Source organism: Triturus cristatus, chromosome 8, assembly GCF_964204655.1.
Source record: "Triturus cristatus chromosome 8, aTriCri1.1, whole genome shotgun sequence".
NCBI classification, from domain to species: Eukaryota; Metazoa; Chordata; class Amphibia; order Caudata; family Salamandridae; genus Triturus; species Triturus cristatus.
The window spans coordinates 402,773,926-402,788,543 of record NC_140591.1 but is presented as its reverse complement, the minus strand read 5'-3'; the positions used below and the strand labels follow the sequence as shown (position 1 = coordinate 402,788,543).

Genomic DNA, 14,618 nt, shown 5'->3' with positions numbered 1-14,618 from the left:
AACTTTGACAAAGTAAAGTACTGGCCCACCAGCACTGCCTCTGAATGCACTTTTTAGGAAGGTGTGAACATGTGAGCAGACAAAATGGCTCCACCCACATGTCCATAGAGCCAATAACTGAAGTAGGCTGCTGACCCATTACCCTATGATATATGCTGTGGTGGGTGGAATCAAAATGTGAATGATAGTTGGACATACTAATGAATATAGAGCACTGACCTAAAGCCTCTCAATGGATCTTCAAATGTATATATTTTTCATTTATGAATTTTTGTATTATATGTGGCTGAAAAGATAGCAAAATGTGTTTCTATGCCAGACTTATAAGTGGGGCTATCGCTTACATAGTTTAGTTATCCAGTTTTTTTTTTTTTTAAGAAAAATAACTTGCGTTCCTCCTTAATTTGTGTGTACATGGTACCTCCATGATTGGTGAAACAGTAAATGAAGTAATTATTTTCACTTTAAAACTTTATTCTGCTCATCTTTATAAAGCCTATATTTGCTCTCCCTGGTTTTCAGGTGGAGGCGATCCTTCTTATGCAGCCTTCTGTTCGGTGTTCCAGTCATAGCTTTTATGGTTTACATGTTGTTTGAAACTGGGGACGACCACCAATCCATGGTGCTGGAGCAGAATATAATCCCTGGGTTATCCATCCTCAACTTTATCTATCTAATTCTCTGCTCCTTTGTCCAGGTGAGCATTTAGTAAGCTTTTGTATTGTTTCAATTCATTTCCTTAATGTTATTTGTTTACACATGTTAATTCCAAGTTTCCACCTTAATTTCCAAAACATTAAAGAGGTGCAGCATGGAGGTAGACATTGCACCTCTCTGTTTATACAAGTCAAACTCCAGAAATAAAGCTGTATTTTTCTTTTTGTGTGTACATTTACAAATACAACTATAAAGGTGATTTATCTGAATTGATCATAAACCAGATAGAATACATAGGACACAGTAGACTTAAAAAGCATTAAGATTACTATAGAATCCAAAAGATAATATTCAAAGAAATGTTAAAATGTAGGTATGCTTCAAAACTTCAAAATACCTTTATAAAATTATTGGTGCCATACCTGCATGAGTGATTACCTTCTTTTTGCAGGTGAGCACAACTTAGTGCATTTCTGTTTGTTCAACTTCAAGCCTGTCGTCTTGCGTCTGTGGCTTCTCACCTCCACCTAGTCTCTGGAGGAAGATATCATCAGGCTGCAAGTTTCCTGTCTTTAGTAGCCCAAGACCAGTTGGTGGTTTTTGAAGGCCAAGACATTTTGGAAGATGGCCACCTAATGTGAAAATAAAAGAGTAGTATAGATAAACGTTCACCATTAAGGCATGTCCTATCATGTTTACTACACTGCAACAAACCTAGAAATATTTTCTGTTTTGATCAAAGAGTGGAAAATAAATAGCTGCTATCTTTCTTCAGTTTCTGCACTGCAAGTTAGTTCAAGGGCATTAAAGTATCTGACTGCAGTCTCAGAAACTACATCAACAGGACCATATTTGGGAAATCCTGATGAGACCTGTTCAGATTTTGGGTTACAATGAACATTAACTGTCCCTGTGTCACGCCTGGTCATAAACAGACTACGAATATGATCACAGCAAAGATAGAATTCAATCACTTTGAAATAGTGCTAAACCCCAGACGGTTTGTCACATTCCATTAGAAGTTGTGTGATCTCACCTTGCTGTAAATGTTGTGTATACAAGAGTATTGCAGTTTGACATGGTAGTTTTGAGAATTCAAGCCTTTGCACGGACATTCATGGTGAGAGTAATGTGTTTTTGAATTTGGGTGAATAGGATGGCTATTCTGTGATGGAAGAAGAGGTTGTGTTGTTGGAGATAGGGGATTGGGTGATGGAACTGTTAGTGACATTGGAATGTCTGGTGAAGAGCAGGGCCAGACTGGTCGTAGTGGGACCCGGTCATTTTCTGAGTGGGCTGGAAGGGTGGGGGGTGGTTTTTGAGGGGGTGTGGGGGCCATTTTTGATACTGTGGGCCGGTTTTGCAGCACTGCTGCAATATCATCCCCCCGTAACAAAAGCAGCAGCAGTGTTTCCACCAACTCCCACTCACATTTTGCTTCAGCATTCAGCATCGGGCAGTGGGTCAGTCTACTTCAGCAACTGGTTAGCATCACTTTGAGTGGCTGCATTTTACTTTCTCATAATGAGCACTACCGCACACAAGTTCCCTTCAGTGCCAATGTTTTTGTTAGGTCAAGCATCAGCGTGCATGCGCTTGCTTCAAGACCTGCTGTAATCACTCTTACTGAGTGTGATCCCACCTGCTGCTTACCATACGCTGACTACAGCATCTCTCAGCTTTTCTGCCTGCTAATTGGTTAACACACCAGATAGATCACCTCTGTTTCTACCCGAGGAGCACCTCTCAACTACAGATGTATTTTCGTTGATAAGTGGCTGTCCGCGTTAATAGAAGTACTATTTTTTTTATGTCACCATGTGAACATATACGCGTTACTCCGGTACAGAGTACTTACTATTTCAGCACATATATTTCAGAAACAGGTTGTAAAAAACATTGTACAGGACGTTTTCAGGAAAATGTAACCATTTTACAATAAGTTTAACGTTTTGTGCATGCTAAGAATGAAATGCAATAGACGGCAGGCCCAAAAAGAAAATTTTGACTTCTTCGAAAAAGAATGTACGCAGTCTACTGAATTTCACAACAGGTGAACACTGGAGGAGGCCGAGTTGCCATCAGGAGCCACACAGAACAGTTCCTTTGGGGCACAGGACGCTGCAGTGCTCTAGTACTTCCACACCTTCCCCGGATGCCGACAACAAAAGTGGGTCTGGCAGGCAGCCCTCTCATCATTCTCGTGTATACCGGTCTCTTCTGTTCGCCATGCTTCGGGTGGGCACTATGCAGGGCTTTACAGAGTGGGAGGCAGCAACCGGGCATTAACCAGCCGGCTGTCTACCAGCCAAACAGCTACCTAGATCTGATCTGTCTGCTCTCTGGGCAGAGACTTCTGGGCATAAGGATACAGCTACCCACACAGAGGCCCCACACTCAAACGGGGATGAGGAGATGAAGCCATCTCTGGCCCCCTTCACTGGACTTCAAAACTGGAAGGGACCCCCAGCTGCTACTGGCGACCAGTGGCGGCTCTCAGTGCAGGACTCCCATCATCGCCAGTGTGTGTGCCACTTGTAGTCAGTGCGTGTCTCCTCCCGCTGGGAGGAGGCAGAGGGACTTTGTTTGCGGTTTGTTTGTGATGTTCTCTATGAGTTACTGTGTCTTTTACAACAATATTATGATAAAGGTAAATTTGACTCCGACCTCCTCTTCACTTTTTTTTAGATAACTGGTTAACTAATCTTCTTTGTGTATGAAATAATATCGGACAGCCGTGTCGTGTTAACGTTAATATACAACACTTTTTTAGGCTTCTTTATAAAGGCAGCACAGACGACGGAAGTTTCCTTCTATAGATTTAAAATTGTTTTGTGGCCAAATTTGTCATTGTAATTCTAAATATACGACGATAAATACGATCAAAGGCGCTCTTGTTTCTATTTACGATTAAAACCGCATTGGCGCTGCTTTGTTTGCTGTGGCACTGCATCTTATATTTATTGGATTCACACGGTGAACTTTGTGTGGGTTTACTATTATTTTGCTCTTAAAATATTTAGAACGCTTTGGCAGAGACAAATCTTCGTGGCCTTCTGTATGTTGGTAAAATCTGCACTCTAAAATAACAAAGTGTTTTGAAACCGAGGGCTGTGAACTTCATCGGGTTAACATGGCATCCCCCTTTTTCGTTTTCTCTTCTTTCTTTCAATAACAGTCAGTGTTCACTTCTCCTGCTCTGCCGCTGCCCCTCTCTCTTTCTTCCTCTTCATATCTGTCTCGCTCCTCCTCACTTGCTGAAAAACATTATTTTAACAAAGGCTGTTACCCTCTCATTCCTCTCCTTTCCTTGCTTTGTTACCCTTTGAATGGATTCACAACCTTTAGCTGCAAATGTCTTTTTCAGACATTTTCCTATTCAAAAGTGCTGCCTCTGGGCAGAGAGAAAAATACAATTAAAACTACAACAGAAGAACCCTAAAGAAAGCAAGATAGAGTGGTCACTAAGTGGCCCCATTGGTTTTATTCACAACCAACGTTAAGGTAACTATATTGTTCCTGCTTACATTTCACATTCTTTACTTAATTTTGCATTCCCTATAAGCGTTGGCTATTTCTAGGATGTTGTTACCTTTTTTCCAACCAGCATATTACTCTTGTCTCCCCTCTCTTAACTCCTATTTCCCATTTTCTGGTTCTCCAGCGCCGCAAGGTCATAGGAATGGCAATAGCTCTATGCAAATATCATCACTCCACTAGATACAAAAAACTAAAATAAAAAAACATTATCGTTTTCAACACCTAGAGATCCAGCTTCCACAAATGCGAGACCTATTGCATTGCAAATGCTTGTTTTATAATTACTTTAGTGTTGCCTTTGTGTTTAGAGCATGAGGTGAAAGCAGAACCTTTCTACCAAATATGACCACAGGCACATTCCAGGCATTCTCGATTCCTGTCTCCTGCCAAGGTTGTTGTGAATTCCTCCTGAAGTGTCTTTTGTTTATCTGATTCCTGGCATTTCACAGCATAACAGATTTACCTAATTTTAAACTGGTCTGTATTTTGTGTTTATACTCTTTTTACTATGCATGCAGTGCTCAAACTGAAAGCTCGAATATTATACATGTGTATTCATAAGTGGGAAATTCTTCAAAATACTTTTATGCTGGACTCAATTTCACCAATGGCTCTATAATAAAAATTTGAAAAGTAGAAGATCAGCCATTATTGTGTTTAATTTGCAGCACGTCTAAAACTTTAAAATTTCTTTCTTCTTCCTTTCTTTATCTCTTTATTTACTAATACTTTTTGGAGGTGTGTTGAAGTCCATTTTTCCTACATGAGAAAACGAGAACCTACTTTTGCAACTTGCTTACCACAAAGCTCCCCTGTGTTCTTGAATGTAAATTCTCTTAACCCAAATATGCTGAATAAATGTCAATTAATATTCAAACCCAGTTTGATAAGTAGATATATTAAGGTTGTCCTTGCCCCCCCCCCATAGTTAAAAGCTCACTTTTTTGCAGCTAAAACCAAATTTCTGTGGCCAGTGATTATAAACCCACATTCTCTTTTATTTACAGCTTCTTGGTGGATGGCATTTTTATGGTCAGGCTTACAAATCCCTGAAACACAAAGCTGCCAACATGGATGTGCTGATTGTTCTGGCCACTACCATTGCCTACGTTTACTCTGTGGTGATCCTGATTGTAGCCATGGCTGAGAAGGCAGACCGGAGCCCTGTCACATTCTTTGACACGCCACCCATGCTGTTCATGTTTATTGCCCTGGGGCGATGGCTAGAACACATAGCAAAGGTAAGTCATTTTGCATGCTCAGCTGAATATATGTTAGATGTATTATGTTGAAGTCTGGCCATAATAGCTATGTTTCTGATTTTGTGTTCAGTTTTTCAGCCTCTTCTGCAGCTGACCTCGTTTGCTCAGCCCCTACTATTGATTTGGTTGCTTCCCTGCCAGCTGTGTATGTGGTCCACCCAGATGAATATTTCTCTCTCACTATGCTGTTCTTGCTTTTGGATGTGACTAAATACTTCCACTTTTTTTTACTGTAACTTTAATTCTGTCACTTTTGACATAAAGGACTACTGGTTTTATTATATTTAACTCCACATCGAACATACCTTGACTATATGCATCTCATCAAGCTTCATAGATGTAGAGTTAAGAAAAGTAGAGATATACTTACCTTACATACTTACCTTCACGTTATGTTGGCATTCGATATTGTGTGCAATGATACATAACGTGCCGCTCGGCAGTGCATTGAACCTTTGGGACTTACTGACAAGTAGTCGACTGCAGCGTTATTGTACGGTAGTGGCGGCCGCCACCAATCTCACTCGTAATTATGTGTAATTTGTGAGAAGCGTAATTCAGCATTTAGCACTATTTTCTTAGTGCAAAATGCACTCTTATGTTCAAAATGGCCGATGATGCATTTTCTGCTAAGAAAATAGCACTGAAAGCGACAGGACACGAACAGCAGAAGGCAACAGCGCTCGCTCTCTCTCATAGTTTGTTGTTCTTGTGCTCCTGCTGCAGGATTTTTGACCCAAATGACTCTCAATTACTCAAGCTGGCGTAAACAAATTATTTTGGTAATTTCACAAGAGTAATGAGTATTTACTGAAATTACTCCATTTACTCCAGCGTAATAAAAATTCTCACTGGCCTAGATCTGTGTATGTGTGTGTGTGTGTGTGTGTGTGGGTGCACTGGACATACAGCCATATGATGCACTATCAAACAGGAGTGTAATGGGAAAGGCATCATCACTTGGTGAAAATATTTGTCCATTTCTATGCTCTACATCGATCACAACAAAAGTGTGACTTTTATAACTGCTTGAGGGTCTGGGCTGAAATCTTTGGTGAAGGTAGTTGTGTACTTTGTAGATTTTCAAGTGAAATTGTATTGATTGACTTGATTGCCGGTCTATTCTTGCTTATGTGTATGGCTTATGTACTGTATATTTAAGAATGGTATGTTATTTTGTAGAGCAAAACCTCCGAAGCACTGGCTAAACTCATTTCTCTCCAAGCAACAGAGGCTACCATTGTGACAATGGGGACAGATCACTCGATTATCAGGTACGTCTTCAGATCTTGTTTTTATATTTGTCACTTTCATATTTGTCTCACAGCTGTAACATTGTAGTTTATGCAAAACGCAGTGTCTGACGGGGGTAGGGTAGGGGGACTTTTGACTACTTTACTCGAGAGAGGAGGCAGCGTTGAAAAGGTGGGGATGGATTGAAGGGGGCTGTAGTGTCATGCTGGACACGTTCTAGTGTCTCAGCAGACACTTAGATGATCAGCCACTCCCTTGTGGGAGTGGACATGCTTGCACCCCCACCCATCCATCACAGGCATCACAAGTGATATGGCCCTGTTAATAAAAGGGCCCGGGTGCACATGCTCCTGGCCAGTTGAGTAAGCATTACAACCATGTCCATCATTTAATAGCATGCGGGCCCAGGGCCCACAACACCACATTGGCGACGAGTGTATCTGAGCTCGCGTGTTTGATACCAGAAGCTATGCTATTCCTCAGGGGGTAAGAGTAGGCACAGCGTGAGGCACACCCCACACCTGCTACCATCACAACCACCTGGGGAGAGAGGTGGACATAACTCCTTGTATAAAAGCAGCGCCAACTAACCTGTGTATAGCTACTGTGAGAGGGCCGAAGGGGGAAAAGGGCAAACTGTTTTTACCGCCCGCAATGGCATATCGAGAGTGGCTACAGCGCCACTGTGCTGTCGGCTGTCACTCTATACAGAGACCAAGGAAGTTGGCTGCAGGAATGTGCAGCTCGAGATATGGCTTTGGAGGACAGTCCCGCGCTAGTGCAAGCGGGTCAGATCTTGCCACCAAAGAAACAAGTTTGTGTACTCGTAAGCGCCAGGGATAGCATTGGAAAAAAAATAATTTAACATGCTGTGCCCCCCTTCCTGAACACTGCCAGCCCCTGTGAAGCCGCACCATAGAGCTTGTCTCGAGTACGAGGGGCGCCGGCCAGCACAGCTCCCGCACCCTCGCCTCACCTTGCATGTTGTGCACTACGTGGTGCATGAGGAGATCCTGCAGCAGAAGCAGGGAGTCCGGCAGAATGAGGAAAATTGCCTAGGCCTCTCTTCAAAGGCCTGCAATTGCACCCTGCCACATGAGGAAGAAGTTAGCTGGCAACGTGTGTCTCCACATTAGGGGACGGGCCTTCCTCTTCCCGCTGCCAGCTCCTGAGGAGGCCCGTCTGCCTCCAAGCTATTTTCTAGTCCTACAGCCTGCAATTAGAGCAAACACAGCGCCACCTACTGACCATTGAGAAGTACTGCACACCGCAGAAAAGGAAAAAACTGAACAATCTTGCAAGGAAACAGCCAGCAGCACTGCATACGCTGCAGTTGCCTAAAGGGGCAATTAATGCAACACTGCCAGGAGTAGCAGAAAAAGACAAGAAAAGCTGAGAGGGATCTGAGTGCACCACATGCCTCTGATAGCTGCCTGTTGTTATCACAAGGAGAAACAAGAACTGTTGATCTCCCTGGGCAGAGGAGACTGTCTCACCTCCCCAAAGGCCCTGCTAATCAGACAGCAGCACACACTGCCTCTATTTCTAGAGAGGCACCTTAGCAAGAGACTGCTGACCCCCTGACCAAGCATGGCTAGCGAACCAAATAAGAAACAAAGCACTAAGGATTAAGAGCTCCCAAGAGCCAAGCTAAACCCAAGCAGCAAAGCTAAAGGCAGCAAGCCCATGAAGGGCACAAGGCGATCATGCGCCGTGCACGCACATCCCCCAGTGGGTGCTGACACCACCACAAGCGATGAAATTGCACCACAAGCCGCTCTGATGAACAGAGACCACTGTGAGCTAGTATATGTACATGCAAAACGTCAGAGGAGGGCGCCCACGAAGAGGACGGAATGCACAAGGTCAGAGGTGCGCAGAAGGCCGCACCAACAAACCTGACAGCATGGGCAGGCGCCCAGGAGAGAGAGACCTCTTCACAGAGAAGAAGCAATGCCAAATGCAGGAGGGAGAGCCTCTACATCTCCACTGCACCTGCGAAGCCACGCAGTGGGCCAAAGACAGCACAGAGTGTCATCCCTCACACTGCCTCAAGACGGAGTCACAAGTGGCCCAAGACAGGCAAGAGGAGAGTTGCACACTCTACATGGCAAGCTGCCACCATAAAATGTACTCAAATGGCATGTGACACGTGGCCGGATGCCACCTCGCACTGCAAGCAAGGAGCACGTCACATGAAGTGACCGACCCAGCAAAGCATGCCTGAACGGAGGCAGGAGCAGGTGCCAAGACGGCGCGGGCTCGAGGTGCAAGCACGAGGCCCTTGAGTGAAGAAGGTGACCCACCATTCTGGTAGAGGAGCACCACAAAGACTCTTATGAAAGGGATCAGACCTGCAAAAGGTCAGCGCAAAGAAGAGTGACAATCCTGTCACCATGAAGAACTGGACTAAAAGATCAACAAGAGGAGAAGAACAAGGACTAGTACCGCCACAAGACAAGAGTGCATCCGGAGACACTAGACAGACACCAAGGTGAATTGACGTCCCTGGAGACAGCCCAATGGGGGAACCAAATGTAAGCCGCAGCAAGCGTGCTTCCATGACGTCAGTCTCGGGCGGTCATCGCGCAATCCCTCACACAGATGGTGCTGTATTTTGATTGTCTTTGTTTGGGGGAGTGCTATAGAGTGCAGTCCAGTACTCCCTATATTCCCGTTCCCCTAATCGGGAAGTCTCTTCCTATTAAAGGAAGGCCTCGGGTGTTCCCGGGTAGACATTGATAGTGGGAGAATAGGGGCTGCTCTGTAGGGCTCTGCACTGTTTGACAAGCTAAACCACAGTCCTTCACTGACGCCTCAGAGACCCAACGTGGATATGTTTAGTTTGTAATTGCACTGACCTTGAAGGTGACTGTAGGGTCTTCGTCAAGGGTGGGCTCACCTGCAAACAAACACAGAGCTACGCGTGAACCACATTTCTGTGGATGGGCACTACTCGTTCTTCTGCACACGCATTATTGTAGTTCGCTCTAACATGTGTACAGAAAACTGCTTTTTAAAATTTCTTCATGAGGTGCATAATCCCAGTGTGTGACTGGCGCGGCAAGTTCATCTGAGCTCAGATCGAAATATGGCCATGCAACCCATTAACAATATGATCCTAAGTCTCACATCCATCCATGCGTGTATACAAATCTCACCTTTGTACTTGAATTATATAGGATATCCTAAATCAATGTAGTTAGGCATGATTAGGTACTGTGTGTGTATATATATATATATCAACATCTTCCACTCTCTCAATCTATCTTGCAAGAATATTAAATCACCAACATTGCTTGAAAAGTTCTACCTGTTGTTTGTCGGTTTTAGGGAAGAGCAGGTGGCTGTGGAATTGGTCCAGCGAGGAGATATTGTTAAGGTAGTCCCTGGTGGCAAGTTCCCAGTGGATGGGAAAGTCATTGAAGGCAACTCAATGGCAGATGAGTCTCTTATCACAGGTAAGTTTTAATCAGCATCGTTGTGCATGTGAAATACAATGTAACACTGCGAAATGTCTTTGAAGTATACAAAGTTTAGCTCTCACTGAAATAGAGAAGTTACATTGTGATATTCAGAGAATAAACAGTTGTGTGAAGCTAAACAAGAAATAACCCTTAGTAACACCAAATTTATTTTATAGTGCTGCATTCATCTTGCATTTGAATGGTTCTATTACTAAAGTGTAAGACCAATGCTTCTAATGCTTCCTCTTTCCTGCCGCTTCCTTGATTGAATTGAAACCTTCTGAGGTGCCAGACTGGATCTGAACATTTTTCTACAGCTGCATATGTCACCGACTCTGGGTGATGTCCCACGAAGTCATAGATGGAGTCATGCAACTATGCTGGACTTGGAGCCCCACCTACTTAAAGGGCATTTGTCTTTGGGGACCCAGATACTTTTTTAATGTATTCATCAACGCAGGATCCAAGCTGCTGAGTTTTCTTGTTTTTTTCCTTTGCCTTTTTTGAAGTTATATCCTGTCTGTAGTCAAAGAAAGTATCTGAGATTTACTGAAGCAGATCAACATTTCCAATTTGCTATCCATCCTTTTGGTTTGGGTTCACCCCTCGAGTGTATCTGTGGTGGTAGCTCATCTCCTCTGGCAAATGGCTTCTTGTTGCCAGTGTACTGAATATGCTGTTGCATAATTTTTCAAGTACTATTGCCCTTTTATACAAACTGGGATTTTCAGTGAACTACAAAACATATCACCTGATTTCAGCTTGGTGGCCTCAGTTGATAGGGGTTGTTTTGGATACTTCACTCACACAGGTGTTTCATTCATTTCTCAGCATTGCTTCTAAGTTAGTAAAGTTCAGAAAGCACCCATCACAATCAGTAAAGGCAGTGCTAAGGATGCTAGGTCTGATGGTCTCTTGCAATTTTCGGTACTTGAGCCTGAGAAAGAAGATCTAGATTCTTACAGGCAATACTTGTGAGATGCATTTCTTGAACAAACATTGAGGACTAGACTCTCACTTCAAGTGTCGAGAGGCAATGGAGATGCAGTTGTGGGTTGCCAATGGAGGAATTGGTCTATCAGCAGTTTATCTAGAGGGGAAGGACAATGTGATGGACGATTATTTAAACAATATGTCATCAGTCAATCATGAATGTAAGTTTCATCCAGAGGTTCGTCTAGCAGTGTATCGAATCTAAGGGTTCTCAGTGATTTATTGGTTTCTGATGTCTTCAAACAAGAAATGGCTCTTCTCTTACTCCATGAAAGTTTACTCTGTAGAGGTGCTCTAGTGACAGACTGGGTTTTCCCACTGCATTATGCCTTTCATCCAGTACCTCTTCTGCCAAAGGTGATGCATAAAATATGGTTCTATCAAGATCTGAAAGCTTGGTGGCTCCAATTGGGGTCAGTGGTCATGACATTTGAAACATTTTCAACTGAGTATTTGTCCTTTGATCTGACTTTCTTTTATTAAGAACCTTTTGTTTCAGGGAGAGGTAGAGATTCTTCACCCCAGTTTCAAGAATTTAAAACGTCATGTTTGAAACTTTAGAAGTTTACATTAAGTTCTTACCCCAGAAAGGATTCATAAGGTAGTCCTCTTCCTTAGGCATCCTTCTATTATGGCAGTGTATTCCAGGAGGTGTGCACCTTTTCATCATTGTGTATAGAGAAATGTGTAGCGAGAGAGGCGTAGATCATTTTTAGGCTTTTTGTGATTTCTGTGGCTACAAAAGGTCTGAATGGTCCTGAATAAAGAGGTTTGTTGCAGCTGTTTCAGCATGTTTGTTCTCACCTTGAAGGGATTCTTTGTTTAAGGTGCCTCTTGTTGCTTCTTTTCTTAGAGAATCACAGAATAAGTATCCTTTGATTCCTTCTTCTGGTACATTTTGGGATCTGAATAAGGCTCTGACCTTCTTGGTGGGGCAGCACTTAGGGCTCCTGTATTCATGCCCTCTCAGATATATATCTTGGAAGCCCACCTTCTTATTGGCAATCACTTCTACTAGGAGGTTTAATGAGGTGCAAGTGTTATCTCCTTCTCCACTTTTATTTTTGAGAGTTAAGTCTAAGGTGTAGACTCTGAATTTAATATTCTAAGGTGATTTCTTTGCCTTCATGTATGCTTCTCATCCTTCAAAGGAGACAGAGGAATTTCATAGGTCAAACCACAGGTAGGTTTTGAGAGACTGCATACATTGGACCCAGACATTTACATGTGATAATTACTTATTTGTTGGATGTCACTGTCACCACTTTGAAAAGGCTGTTAGGAAGAAGACCAGTTTGAAATGTTCCTTTGACAGTTCAGCACTGTTATTGACTGGTGGGTAAGCAGGCTCCTGTAGGTTCATGGGCCCAGTCTGATATGTTTTCTGAAAGCTTGGGCTGTATTCGGAAGAGGTTATTCCAAATACAGCCCAAGCTTTGTGTCCCTACACCTTCTGGAAGCGTAGCCTTAGTCAACATACCAGCTTGAGTCAGAGAACCTGTTAGATGGTAACCCTCAAACCAACTGCGCATTACATGAGGACCATGTGTTTTGGCAATGATCAGACCTGGGTAACTTACAGGAGTTCTTATTTGTTAGTAGGTTCCAAACCTCCTTTTACACCCTAAAAATATATTATTATGGCCTTTATTAAAATCCTATTCTAGTGCATATTATGTGTAAAGTAGTGCCAATAAAAACAAACAGAGTAGTCGCAACAACAAAATCAGCCAATAAATGGAATATTAGCAGAACTGCAACATTAAAATAGTAATTTAGGATTTCCAGGTATTTGTTCTCCAACCACACTCACTCTTTGTTGGCTTTGTCTTCCTCCCGCCTACTTTATTGGAAAAAAAGAAGGTAGGACGATAAGGCCTTTTTGGTGGCCCAAAGTCCCTTCTCATCGACTTTGAAAAGGTGTTTCCAGTTCCTGTCTGCACAAGCCCAATCTCTCAGCATCCTGGATGCATTAAAATCCTTCTCTCACTTACACTTGTTTGTATTTAGCTTGAATACTTTTTTCAGATGTTAAGAAAAGAACAGGCTTCCTATTGAATGTTATTAAAAAAACAACATACACCTTCACCTAACTCTGCTTCTATGAAACTTTGTTGACTGTTTGAGTCACATAATAATAATAATAATAATAATACGATTTATGAAGCGCATGGCTACTTCAAAGTGAGGTGTTCCAGCATTGCATATAAACAATTGCTGAAGCGAACATTAAACAATATGAAACATTGTAGACTGTTTGAATTCCATATACAAACAATTGGTGGGCTATTAAAATGTACTAAAACACGTTAAGAAATATATGTGTGCTAATAAAATAAATACAATATGCATTTGCAATTGAAAATGTATACTCAGATAAATGAATATATAAAATGCAATGGGGGTATACAAGCAGGAAGAATGCAATGCTTACCTCAGTTACACCACGAGAACTGCTGCTATCAGTGCTCTTTTAATAGGAGTTACATATAAGAAGGGAGCTTGGGCCCAGTGCATTCCTTTGCTAGGTATGCTAGGTATTATTGCTTGTTTTTTAAGGAGAAAGAGAAATGTCAGTTCAGTGGGGCAGTGCTGCACTCCTTGCTTTAGTAATGTTGCCACTCTTGTTCCTGAACCCTTCTCCTGTTTCTTGATGTGGCAATCTGTGCAATCAAGGAAGCTCAGGAGCAAGTATCCATTAGAAGAACAAGATAAGTACCTGTCAGGATTCAGGGCAAACACAGGAGACATATCATGCTTGGGCTGGAAACCGTGGAAGACAGGTTAGTGGACATTCATGAGATTGGGAACACTTTAATGCTAGCTGCATGAATTCACATACTCAGTTCCTCATTTTGCAGCAATGGTTAGGTCAACAGTGGCAGATCCCTATTTAAGATCATTCAGGGCCTAGAGACTTTACCTGGCAATGTCCCTAGTTGAATAGACTCTCCCAATTTATGTACCAGATCGAAATATACTTACCAGTGTCCTTGTGTCATCGTTCTGTGTCTCACGGCTAGATTCCTTGTTGGCCCCAAATGTCCTTGTGTCATCGTTCTGTGTCTCACGGCTAGATTCCTTGTTGGCCCCAAACTCAAAACAGTAACATCCGCTGCAGAAATCAGTAAGCTTGTACCTTCATATGTGTTCACCTCTTCTCTCCAGATGGTGCACTATACTCACTGGTGCTGTGTTTTCCAGCCTGTGAGAGCAAACTCTGTCTGTAAAATCGACGTTTCACTGCATCATCAGACCTTTCATATCTTTGCTTAGTGCTCCAAAAGTAAATTGTGCTGGCTTTAAAAATCCTTTAAAAAACGAATGCACCTAATTAGATAGAAACCTTAGCCCCATAGATTTATAAACCTTTTAACGACACATAAAAACACCTTTAAGGAGTGCGTGTCTATTTTACACTTGATTGAATTCTAAAGGCGTGGTG

General features: G+C 42.6%; 1 protein-coding gene across 4 annotated transcripts in view; it reads left to right on the top strand.

The window, feature by feature from the left end:
• The window catches only part of ATP7B (ATPase copper transporting beta), a 479,681-nt gene that overhangs the window by 345,087 nt on the left and 119,976 nt on the right, over positions 1-14,618 (top strand). For all 4 annotated transcript variants that reach the window (XM_085621784.1, XM_085621786.1, XM_085621783.1 and 1 more), the window contains 4 exons: positions 523-697; positions 5,205-5,438; positions 6,642-6,733; positions 10,047-10,174. In XM_085621784.1, coding sequence (XP_085477910.1) covers positions 523-697; positions 5,205-5,438; positions 6,642-6,733; positions 10,047-10,174 — 629 coding nt within the window. The remainder of the gene's footprint in view (positions 1-522; positions 698-5,204; positions 5,439-6,641; positions 6,734-10,046; positions 10,175-14,618) is intronic.